This window comes from Aquarana catesbeiana, linkage group LG01 (assembly GCF_042186555.1).
Source record: "Aquarana catesbeiana isolate 2022-GZ linkage group LG01, ASM4218655v1, whole genome shotgun sequence".
NCBI lineage: Eukaryota > Metazoa > Chordata > Amphibia > Anura > Ranidae > Aquarana > Aquarana catesbeiana.
Genome location: NC_133324.1, coordinates 472,226,098 through 472,239,307, shown reverse-complemented (window position 1 = coordinate 472,239,307; position 13,210 = coordinate 472,226,098). Strand labels below are relative to the sequence as shown.

Below are 13,210 nucleotides of genomic sequence, written 5' to 3'. Positions count from 1 at the left end.
CTTGATCGTGGGAGGTGACCTTAATGTCCCCCTTGCCCCTACGGAGGATACTTCCACTGGAACCTCCTCTACATCGCGAGACTTGCGTAAACGTATCGGAACGACACTACACAATCTCCAACTGATAGATGCGTGGCGTCTCTTTCACCCGGGGGAAAAAGATTATACCTTCTTCTCTAAACCACACCAGACGTACTCCAGAATCGATTATTTCCTGATCCCCCACAGAGACCTGCATGCGATTAAAGAGACTAACATAGGATCAATTACATGGTCGGACCATGCCCCGATTACATTAAGATACACCCTTCCAGACTTACGGTCGACACAGAAACCACCATGGCGATTAAACGAAACACTTCTGAAAAACCCAGAAATTTTAGCTGAAGTAACCAAGGAAATTGGCCACTATTTCACCTCCAACACCACCCCTGACTGCGACACCGGACTAGTATGGGAGGCACACAAAACCGTAATTAGGGGAATACTGATCAAGCACGGCTCACGACTCAAACAACAACGAACGACACAACTGAACACCTTGCTGAAGAAATTAGACACATTAGAAGAGAGACATAAACAGACACCCACCAAACAACTAGAAGCAGAGCTAAACTTGGTCCGGACACAGATCACTGACCTTTTACGATATAAAGCGAAAGCGGCCATACAAATTAGCAAAAGGAAAAATTACGAATCTGGTAACAAATGCGGAAGATTATTAGCTCAATCACTACGAGAACAAAAAATGGCCTCATATATACCCCACATCATGACCCCTACGGGCCGGAAAGCCTCCTTGCCCCACCACATAGTGCAGGAGTTTAGTTCATTTTACTCCTCTCTATATAACTTAAAAGAGACACAAATCCCCACTGAAAACACGACAGAATACATAACATCCTCCCTCATGCCGACCCTCCCAGACGATGCAAAATCCATACTAGAAGAACCCATCACGTTGACCGAACTGCAAATCGCTCTAAAACATTCTAAGTCAGGGAAAGCACCAGGCCCGGACGGGCTTACAATCCCCTATTATAAGACCCTGCTTCCCTCCCTGGGCCAGCACCTGGTTGAACTATATAATACTTTAGGCTCAGGGGGTAAGTTTCATAAGTCCACGCTACAGGCACAAATTTCTATCATACCAAAAGAAGGTAAAGATCCGGGCCAATGTGGGTCCTACCGCCCGATTTCCCTTTTAAATACGGATCTCAAACTTTTCACAAAGATCATCGCCACCAGATTACAACAACACCTCACCTCACTTATACACCTCGACCAGGTGGGTTTCGTCCCGACGAGGGAAGCTAGAGATAATACGATTAAAGTTCTAAACCTACTGCATATCGCTAATAGCACCAAATCCCCATGCGTCCTACTTGGAACTGACGCCGAAAAAGCGTTTGATCGAGTAAGCTGGAGGTTTATGTTCGCGACGCTGAAACACATAGGTCTGGGAGACAAAATGATACACTGGATCTCCGCAATATACACAGACCCAACAGCCAGGGTAAGGGCAAATGGAGTATTTTCAAAAACTTTCCCAATTACTAACGGAACCCGTCAAGGGTGTCCCCTATCACCCCTGCTCTTTGCACTATCCCTGGAACCTTTCCTATGTCACATTAGACAAAACCCAGACATTACAGGGATAGAAATAGGCAACAAACAATTTAAAGTTTCCGCATACGCCGACGACTTAATGTTCTCCCTCACAAACCCAACCATTTCTCTCCCCAATCTCATGAAAGAATTTCACACATATGGTAAATTGGCTAATCTGAAAATCAACTTCAGTAAATCTGAAGCGATGGGTCTGGGAATTCCACAACCACAACTCACACAACTTCAGAATAGTTTCCACCTGAAATGGACTACCACAGCTCTGAAGTATTTAGGCACATTTATACCCCCAACCTTCCCCCATCTATTCAAGCTAAACTTTCCTCCCCTTTTAAAAAAAGTCCAACAAATGCTAGATAAATGGAACGTAGGACTCCACTCATGGTTTGGACGTTGCAACATCCTCAAGATGACAATCCTACCTAAATTCTTGTATCTCCTACAGACCATCCCCATACATATACCAGCAAGCTTCTTCAACCAAATACGCTCACTATTCATTAAATTCCTTTGGGCAGGGAAAAAAACCACGACTCAATAGGAAAACCCTTTCTCTACCCAAACGTTACGGAGGACTGGCAATGCCTGAACTCCAGACCTACTACAGGGCAACACATCTAGGCAGGCTCATCGACTGGTGCCGGCACACAGCCACCAAACTATGGACTCAACTCGAACAAGCACAAAGCGTGACTCCTCTACACAGAATCCCCTGGTGCTACGCTAATCTCCCAACAGATCTCAAACATCACCCGTTAATAGGCAACACGGCTCGTGTGTGCGCTCACCTGGTTGACTCATCTCCCCTCTTTGCTCGCGAGTCTCCACTTAAGCCCATACTAGGAAACCCTGCATTTGAACCCGGGATGGGAGACGGGAGGTTTAGGGAGCTGAGGGAAGAGGGATTATACCAAGCCTCACATTTCAGTAACAGGGGTAGATGGAAAACTATTACAGAGTTGTCTGACCCGGAGGGTTGTTTCCGCCTAGACTTCCTGAGAGCGCTACAACTTCACCACTTCCTCAGCAGCATGACACCACCTAGCACTACTGATCAAACCCTCACATCAATGGAGGAACTGTGCTCGGGCTCGGGATCCATACTACACGCACTCTCTCTAACTTATAGTATGCTAATCACCCCATCAGAGGATCATAAGATACAGGGCCTCACCAAATGGGAAAAGGAACTAAAAATTACATTTACCACCAAGAAAAAACAACACATTCTACAGTTCACCCATAAATCTTCTCTATGCACCAAGATCCAAGAAACAAACTATAAAATCCTTACTCATTGGTACAGAACCCCAGCATTGCTTAACAAGATTTTCCCCGCGTCCTCAGAGTTATGCTGGAGATGTCAAGAAGAGAAAGGCACACTCCTCCATATTTTCTGGTCATGCTCTCGGATCCAGACCTTTTGGAGAGAAGTCCGCCAGTTAATACAAAAATTCACAGACCGGGCCGTACCCGATGACCCGGCATACTTCCTTCTTCACGCTAACGACACCCCCCAAAAGATCTACAAAAAATCAGTCATAAGGCATTTATTAGATGCAGCAAAAACTTGCATTCCACTTTTGTGGAAGTCCACTCAAACACCAACCATAGCCCTCTGGCTCCATAAGGTAGAGGAAATAAACCAAATGGAGGACTTAATCCTCACAAGCCAAAACAGACAAGAAACATACACCAAGACTTGGCAATTATGGAATATGTTCAAGTATTCAGAGGAAGGACAGGCACTCCAAGGTTGTTGAGGTTAGAATGTAATATGTGTATAGAAATATTCGCAGATAGACGTAAGTAAATACACGTACCCGTACACCACTAACTGTATCCCCGACCCCCCCTACCCCTCCTCCCCTCATGTGGACACACCCCCCCCCTTACCCATCCCTTCCTTTTTCTCTAACTCTGTCTATATCTATCCCACTTACCATTCTACACTCTCGCTCGCTAGATTTCTCTCTTCTCTCTTAAAATGATAAAATAAACAGGGAACCGTTCAACTGGGTTTATGTTCCCCTTTATTCCTGCATTCACACACAAAGCACACTGACAACACAAGCATACAGAAAATTATACGTTATGCTCTTTATATTATATCTGAATGCAACACATGTACTGTCACTATAACCTATGTATGTACTGTTTTTGAATGCAATTACATTATTGTTGTATGTTCCGGTGAACCGGTTTTCTGATATAAATAAATAATTTAAAAAAAAAAAAAAAAAAACATGGCCGTCCATCTAAACTGACAGGTCGGGCAAGGAAAGCATCAATCAGAGAAGCAGCCAAGAGGCCCATGGTAACTCTGGAGGAGGAGCTGCAGAGATCCACAGCTCAGGTAGGAGAATCTGTCCACAGGACAACTATTAGTCGTGTACTCCACAAATCTGGCCTTTATGGAAGAGTGGCAAGAAGAAAGCCATTGTTGAAAGAAAGCCATAAGAAGTCCTGTTTGCAATTTGCGAGAAGCCATGTGGGGGACACAGCAAACATGTAGAAAAGGTGATCTGGTCAGATGAGACCAAAATTTTACTTTTTGGCCTAAAAGCAAAACGATATGTGTGGTGGAAAGCTAACACTGCACATCATGATGAAACATGGTGATGGCAGCATCATGTTGTGGGGATGCTTTTCTTCAGCAGGGACAGGGAAGCTGGTCAGAGTTGGTGCGAAAATGGATGGAGCCAAATACAGGGCAATCTTAGACGAAAACCTGTTAGAGTCTGAAAAAGACTTGAGACTGGGGCAGAGGTTCACCTTCCAGCAGGACAACAACCCTAGACATATAGCCAGAGCTACAATGGAATGGTTTAGATCCAACACATGAATATGCTTTGAATGGCCCAGTCACAGTTCAGACCTAAATCCAAATCAGAATCTGTGGCAACACATGAAAATTGCTGTTCACAGACGCTCTCCATCCAATCTGACAGAGCTTGAGCTGTTTTGCAAAGAAGAATGGGTAAAAATTTCACCACTCTAGATGTGCAAAGCTGGTAGAGACATCCCCAAAAATACTTGCTGCTGTAATAGCAACGAAAGGTGGTTCTACGGGGGGGCTGTATACAAATGCATACAATACTTTTCAGATATTTGTCAAAAAATTTTAAAAAATATTTATCATTTTCCTTCCACGTCACCATTATGTGCCACTTTGTGTTGGTCCATCACATGAAATCCCAATAAAATACATTTAGGCACTATGTGTGTTGAATATAATCTCTCTATAGATAGATAGATAGATAGATCTATCTCACATTAGCGCCTAGTTGTGGCGTTGGGTGGAAATGGACATACTTGGGCTTTCCTCCTTCCCACGTATACGTAAATAGCCATCTGTATAGTTAAACTTGTCTAGCCAAGGGTGTAGGTGGTATCCAGGGAAATATCTCCTGTGCCTAGCATTCCAGCACCACCTCCCAAAGATGATTCCGGCGTGACGCACTTCCAGTGCGTGCTGCTGGTCTATTTGCGTACACACAAGTAAACAAGATTTATACTAATATATACATAGGGCTACCATGGAGTCACTGTGCTTTGATTATTGAGGCAGTTAATTCCCTTTACTAAATGCAGGATTATTGTATTACCCATTTAGATGTGGAGAGCAGTGACAGGCGAGTTTTGTCATTGGATTGTCTTGGTAGCTCTGCCAGGTTTGTCATTGGAGGGGAGGGTCTTGGCAATATAGAAACACAAAATTGTGGTATTGCAACAGGTTGGGTTAGCTCTGAGGAAGGGGGCTTGACCTCCAAAATGTGTCAGCTCTCCAACCGCAGCTACTTTGGCATCGCTTGAGCGGTTTTCAGATATGCTTGTACCTTCACATGTTTGAGTATTTTTTGTCCCTTTTTAGTGACTAAAATTTGGTGGTGGTGATGCATTAGGCGTTTACCCCCTCCTATGCCTTTTCACAGTTGTTAAAGATTCCCCCCTTGAGGTAGGCAGCATTGGTTTGGGCACTACATATACACCATCAGATGTGGGATGGCATTAGCGCTGACGTGTTATGTTAATGTTACAGGGGAGGGGGGGGGGGGGGGTGGAGCGACGCGCTGACGTCACCTCGTATGTTACTGAAGGGACGGGTTGTCTGATCGTGCGCCGGCCGGCACATTAGACTTTTATTGACTCGAATTGCTGTAAGTGTAAAACTTTCTTTTTTATAATAAATTTATAAAGGTTTTATACTATTGGAGAGTTTTATATGTATCATGTGCATTCATGCATTGGTCTAAATGGTATTGAGGCGGTCTGATGAACCCTGAGTGTGCTCGCTGCACATTGGAATTAAGCTGCGTCTTACAATATTATGCTTTCCTTGATCCTCTGTAAAGGGGGATCATGGTCATCTGATAAGAAGTAATTCCCTCTAAACTTGGTGGTGGATTCAGCACATTTTTATTAGCATTTGGGAGTGGTCACTGCACTTAAAGATGGACTTTATTGAATAAAAATTTGAGCACTGTGGATTATTTGCAGATGGACTTTATTGTTTTTCATTGTATTTATTTTAATTTTGTTCACTAGTGGTATTTGATCAATTAATTTTTTCACATTAATATAATTATCAATTAAGGTTTATATATTCTGTTTGAACACTGGTATAATATGCATTGATTAAGTTATCATTCATGATCTATTAGGTTTGGCGCGATTCTATTTTTATTTTAATTTATTTTCACTGTGTTGGTGTTATACAGGAGAATTGCAGCTTTCGATTTATCTTGCGTACTTTGTACTCAAGTCAAGCATATTTTTTATAGTGCAGTTTTTCTCCCAAGGCACTCTTGAGACTCCAACTGATCCAAAAGCTGCAGTAAACAGCTGCAGTGTTTATGATAAAGCCAATTTGATAGAAGATTCAGCCGGAAAAAAAAAAATCTATGGAAAAAAATCTCCACAAGAGAAGCCAAGCTTCTCTCAGCAGAGACAAGAGGACCATCACCTAAGGGCACTAGCACATAAACTGAGGTAAGCTGGGAGTGAGAGGGGTTATATTGGGAATGTCCCAGCATCTTTTTGCCACTGTCTGATCACCTGATGGTAGCTGCCTTTACCCAAATTGTAAAGAAAAGGAGGAAGGGAATAAGGAGGCAGTGAACAGGAGATGCTCAAGGGAAGCCTCAGGTATACATGCATGAGGGCCTTGTTTTCCACCAAGAACAATTCCATCCAATAAAAACATTTATTTTTTTTTAATTTTATTTTATGCTTGTTGCGGGAGGAAAGAATAAGATCTTCCATCGACCTGATCTCTTTGACTTTGCAAATCTACATGGTGACTGTGGGAGGTGAGGCATCTATTAAAAGAATGCAGGACTAGGCAGCATTCAGGTGTCCGAGTATTGGTTTTTGGTAGAACTTAACTGGGATAGAGGAGAGGTGTAACAAAAAAGGTGCAGGGCTCATCTGAATAGTGTTGTCTGTAAATTTGAAACATTTCACTAAACTTAGACCACAAGGGCTGCAGCCTGAGGCAGGACCAGGTGGTGTGGAGGATAGTTCCCATTTCAAAATTGTAATGCCAACAGTGGTCATTTACCTCAGGATAAAAATTATGAAGGAGGGACGTGTGTTCTGTAGCACCTGGATGTAATATCCATTGGCATGAGTGCTTCCACTGTGGGCCAGTATCTGTAACAGATAAAGTGAGATGCTTGGTAGATTTTGCTCAGCAATAGGGGGCGGAATGGACTGTCTCTTGCGCCTGGAGAGAAGGCAAGATTGCCTATTATCAGATTCAAGGGTGATACAACTGGGGAGACCATATTTCACTCAGGTCTTGGCACACATTTGCAAGGTTTTTCAGATGTGGGAGAGACTTTTGGGCAACACCAGGGTAGGTGATTCAACAGAACTGTGTAAATATATTGATTGAGCACAATAAATTGTTTTACGTTATCATGTCTGCAGCAGTCTTTTAGCCTGACCAGAGGCTTTGGGAGAGGCAATGATGGCATCATTTTAGTCATGGGCATTTGTTGGCTCACACGAATTTAAAAAAAGCAGAGTTGATCTTTTGTAGCAAAAGGAGGGGATGAGTATTGTAAGTGCCGACACCAGGTTTAAGAACTTTGGGAGAATGGACATCTTGATAATATTACACCATTCAAACCAGGAAAACATTGCAGAGTCTCATTTTTGGAGCAGCTTGTGGACCTTGTGAGCAAAGAGAGAAAATTAAAAGGAGGAAATATTGCTTTCATATTGGCTTGGAAGTAGGTACCCAAGTATTTATTGGTCACACTGGTCCAACGGAACCTAAAGTTCTCTTTGAGAGACTTGATTTGTTTAGGAGGTGGCTCTATCCCTTGAGCCTCTGATTTTTGGATGATTTTTTTGCCCAAGTGAGAACTTCCCATAGTAGTCAAAACCTTGCAGGAGATAAGGGAGGGAGGTGTGGTCCTTATATCATTTAATTTGGCGAGGGGTAATCCCCAATGATGCAGAGAGCATTGTAAATGTAAATATGAGAGCTTGGTTCTCTGCTACAATTTACTGTGAGTGCAGGGCACCATTGTGAACTGCCCCCAAGAGGGTGATCCATGACACCCCACAATCACAGAGGAGGGTAAAATGACCCGGTGTCATTTAATCCAGAAGAGAACCAGCATTGGACCATGGATTAGAAAGTCTTTAACCACTTGGCCATAGTAAAATGATGTCCTCACTTTGGGGGGGGGGGGGATATCTGAATGATGCCTGTCGCTACAAGCATCATTCAGATATCATTCTTTTTAGCAGGTGATTCTGTGCACGATAAGAATGATCATAGCGGCACTTCCGCCGCTTGATCGTTCTTATAGGCGATGGGAGGAGACGCCCCCCCCCCCTCCCGCCACCATCTGGTGCTTCTCCGGGCTCTCCCGTGCCATTGGGAGCCCGGAGAATGAATCGGCCAGCGCCGAATGAGGACGATAGAGATTTCTGGTGACCAGATGGTCACCAGTCATCTCTATGACCGTCGGAGGCCCGGGTGCAATGTTATGACATCACGCCCGGACCCCGCATTGTAAACAAAGCCGCGATCGCGGCTGTCAGCATGAGATCGGAGAATTTTTTTTTTTCCGATCTTATGCTTTACAGCCTGGAGGAGAGATGTGGGGTCTTATAAAAAAGTAAAAAAAGAAAAAAAATTTTTTTAAAACGCCCCTGTCCCCGGTAGCTCGCGCTCAGAAGCGAACACACACGTAAGCCCCGCTCACATATGTAAACGTCGTTCAAACCCCAGAGTGAGGTATCGCCGCGTGCGTCAAAGCGTCGCCTATGGAGATTTTTAAGTACCGAAGTTTGGCGCCATTCCATGAGTGCGCACAATTTTAAAGCGTGACATGTTAGGTATCTATTTACTTGGTGTAACTTCATCTTTCACATTATGCAAAAACAATGGGCTAACTTTACTGTTTTGTTTTTTTTTTAAGCACAAAACAGTTTTTTTTTTCCCCAAAAAAACGTATTTGAAAAATTGCCGCGCAAATACCGTGCAAGATAAAAAGTTGCAATGACCGCCATTGTATTCTCTAGGGTTTTTGCTAAACAACCATGTATAATGTTTGGGGGTTCTATGTAATTTTCCAGCAAAAAAAAAATGATGATTTTTACATGTAGGAGAGAAATGTCAGAATTGGCCTGGTAAGCAAGTGGTTAAAGGACAGCACTTAGGAGGAGGTAAATATCAAAGTTGAAGCTGAATTTTTAATTTTAGAACAGCTAGGTGAAAAAAAAAAAAAACTGGCGGAAGTGGAACAAAAGAGGGGGGGGTGTTTTTCAGACTGCTGACATATACCATAGCGTTTCTTGCTCTATTACATGTGGAGTTATGATTTTTGTCAAGATTTGGTCAGTTTAAACCGCATGTATAGAACACCCAGTTGATTTGTGGCAACTTACCGTTGGAATCTGTAGTGGTTTGGGGAAACACAGGTTGGCTCACATCTTTCTGAAATCGTGGAGGAACGGTTACTTTTCTTTCAAGCCTGTCAGACACAGTAATACAAAGACTATTTCTCAATTAATATAAATATTCTTTTCCGAGAAAACTATACTCGTAAATAATACAGTTCCATTGCTCACACATAACTAGCCACACCTGCCGGAAATATTTCCAGAAATGATGAAAAAAATTAAGCTGCTTTGCGAACTCTGCATTTTATTTGTAATGTTCTGTTGACCCATTCAAATTTAACACGCATTTTGTTAAAAAACAGATCTGCAATCAGTTTGCATTCATTTGGTATCAATGCTTTGTAACAACTAGTCCCAGGTTTTCCATGGGGATTACTGCACACACGGACAATGAAAGCACATGACAGACATCTATACTATCTGATGTGACAAACACAAAGTGGAAAAAGATGATTTAAGCAAATGTGCATGCCAAACTAGTCTCCAGTTAGGCCTGCATCAGCTTAAAATGAAAGGAACCCGTGTAATGAGCATTAACAAAAGTGCTACTGAAGCACACGCAAGCTTGCTCCCCAGCTACATGAACGCAGACAAATGTGGTAAATATCACAAGCACACACTGTCTTTGGTAAGTGTATTGCATTTCAAAGATTTCCTTCCATTTAAGCAAACCACATGCCTTTTTTTTCACATGCATAATCTCTTCTGACAAAGAGTTGAGACTAATGAATGCAATGTACTGAAACATACAGTAAGCAGATTAATTGGAAGACAACTAGATAAACAATGGGTATGTAAAATATTTTAATCGCCCCACATTGTAGAACAGTAGTTACTGTGGGGCAAATCTTTTCTATTTGATAAAGTTTTTTTCCATTAGGCTGGGTTCGTGCCTGGGGTCCGAGAGAATAAAAAATGTGTGGCCTTTTTAAAATATAAAAAAAATATCCTTATTTAGATCTATATTCATTTGTGTATTCCTACCTGCTAATAGGTTGGTGCCTCTGCCCCGGCAAATCCTTTAGAAGCCCTGCTCCATACATCGGGGCTGCATGTTGAGGATTAGGGTCTGCTGGTGGCCGGCCACTCCAAACAGTTCCCTTTCCTTGTACAGATGGTATTAGAGGCTTCTTCATAACTCTCTCAGGCTGGGGTGCAAATCCTGGTTTCCTAAGCATTGCCTTTGGTTTACCTGTAACAAAAGAAAATATTTATTAAAATAAAGTTTTTGATTGAAAATCACAGTCAAACAATGTACAAATCTGATAAGATACAAAACCTCCTGGATGAAGTTTTTATTTTTTAAATATTTTCCACCAAACTTGCAGCATTTTCATTATTGTGAGCTGCAAACAATGCCAGAACTTATTAGTGCCATACTGTACAAAATATTTAAATTACAATTAGCATACTCTGCATATTTTGGACTATCTAGTAAAACTGGATTTCTGCAAGACAGGCTAGCTCTGAGCCTTACTCTGCAATATACGCCATGGTTCCCCACAAACTGGGAAGAAGAAATTTGATGCACACCATACCATCAAATGCTGGAAAAAGAAGCCCTTTATTGCCATATGCCAGTCATATACGCAGGGTACAGATAGTTGACGCGTTTCACACGGATACAATGGTTGTGAAGAAGCGCGGTATATCCGCATGAAACGCGTCAACTATCTGTACCCTGTATACATGACTGGTATGCGGCAATAAAAGGACTTTTTTCAAGCATTTGATGGTCTGGTGTGCAACCAATTTCTTCTTCCCTGTATCGTGAAAGGCGGTAAGTCAAGGTTAGCACCTGAAACCAGTGCACCTGATTAGTGTCTGATGCAGCGTGTGTTTCTTTCCTGTTCCCCAGACACTGCCTGGCTCTGCTGCAATACATCCAAATCATGCAAACGGGTCTACGATTGTAGCTTACATAAATTGCCAATTATATTTATTCAATTTGCAGAAGACACATTATATGCAGGGATAAAAAAAAAAAAAAAAAAAAAAAAAAAAAAAAACACACAACACACCTTAATGCATTTTGCATGCTAAATGCTTAAAGCGTTTGTTAACCCCCCCACCCCCACCCCCAAAAAAAAAATCCTGATCCTGTTTCCTTAAAGCATGTTATACAGCACAGAACTTGGGTTGTGTAATTTGGCCCCCTGCATAGCCTAAAATACCTGGCTGATCCTGCCTGGCTATACCCCCCAGCCACTTTAATTGAGGGGAAACAAAAAAAAAAAAAAACAAAAAAAAAAAAAAAAAAAAAAAAAAAAAAACTTATGAGTGGACACTTAGTGTGTACAATGCATTAAGGTCATTGCCTTGTTCACAGTGTCCAGTGTCTGTACAGAGGTATTGATCTTGGTAGAAGTGCAGGATTACAGTTTTTCTTGTCAGAGCTTTCTAAATGACGGATAGGATAATATTCAAAAAGCAGCAGAAAAAAGGGAAAAGTTCCACAGAATGAATGAACACAGTAGTGACATCACTAAGGCTACAGTGCAGGAACACTCAGGCAAAGCCACAAGTGAGGAACTGCACTGCTATTTTTCTGGAAAAATTTGGATAGAAAATTTTAGGATTTTTAACTTCTGTAAAAGCCTTTTCTTGGAGTACAGTATAGGACATAGGCTCCTTAAAACATAGACCCTGGGTTATTCAAGCGATTGGACAATCATAATACATCCCTCCCACGCCCAGTAATTTTCAGTTTTTTTTAAGCAAGCAAAAAGGAAAAAAACACCAGGACAGAGGGTAGAGTAGCCTTTGCGAAAAAGAGGAATTTGACTTGCCTGTAAATTCCATATTTTGGAGTAAAAGTACATAAAGTATTCAAAAGACCCTGGGTTTTAGGACACTGGCAAGGCTTTCAATCAAACCCAACTTCAGAGTGCTGCTCCAAGAACCTTGCGTCTGAAACCTTGTGTCTGAAACCTTGTGTCTGCACCTGCATAAGACTGGGCAGCCACCTGGTAAAACCTAGAAAAAAAGGTATGAACAGAGGACCAGGTGGGGCATTACACAGCTGGGTTACAGAGGCCTGGTGTTGGAATGCCCAAGATACTCCCACTGATCTGGAGCAAAGCACATTTAAAAGTGCAGGAAGAGATTTGTATTTGAGAGAGTAAGCTCTAGCAATCAGTTTCATGATCCGTTGAGCAATGGGGGATTTTAAAGCAGGGTGCCCCTTTTGAGGTCCTGAGGATGGCAGAGCAATCTGTCTGCTTGAAGCGGTTGCTTTGAGTTAGACTAATGACTGAATGCATCCAAGCAATGAAGAGAGATTTCCTTTTGATACTTTGGAGCTGGGCACAAAGTTGGTAGAACTATGTTCTCATTGACGTAGAAGACTGATACCACCCTAGACAGAAAGGATGCCCTTGGGTGCAAAACACCCTTGTCATGGTGAACAAGGAAGAGCACCTTACAAGACACTTCAATTCAGATATGTCCGAAAGGCATGTCAACAACCAAAAATGCAACTTTGTAGGAGAAATTACCTAATCCAATATCAGTCGGTTTTAAAGGTTGGTTTCTGCAGGGCATAGAGAATAGAGGTCGGCTGATATGGGTTTTTCTCTGGCCGATGCCGATATTTAGAAATCACGGTGGCTGATGGCCGATATGTGATGCCGATTTTTTTGGGCCGATATATTAG

General features: G+C 42.3%; 1 protein-coding gene across 4 annotated transcripts in view; it reads right to left on the bottom strand.

Annotated features, from left to right (window-relative positions):
* The window catches only part of TDRD7 (tudor domain containing 7), a 161,020-nt gene that overhangs the window by 105,634 nt on the left and 42,176 nt on the right, over positions 1 to 13,210 (bottom strand). For 2 of the 4 annotated variants that reach the window (XM_073591238.1, XM_073591236.1), the window contains exons 4-5: positions 10,540 to 10,747; positions 9,541 to 9,650 (exon numbers count right to left, since the gene is read on the bottom strand). In XM_073591238.1, the coding sequence (XP_073447339.1) occupies positions 9,541 to 9,650; positions 10,540 to 10,747 (318 nt within the window). The remainder of the gene's footprint in view (positions 1 to 9,540; positions 9,651 to 10,539; positions 10,748 to 13,210) is intronic. The other 2 variants (XM_073591239.1, XM_073591237.1) reach the window with 1 other exon arrangement.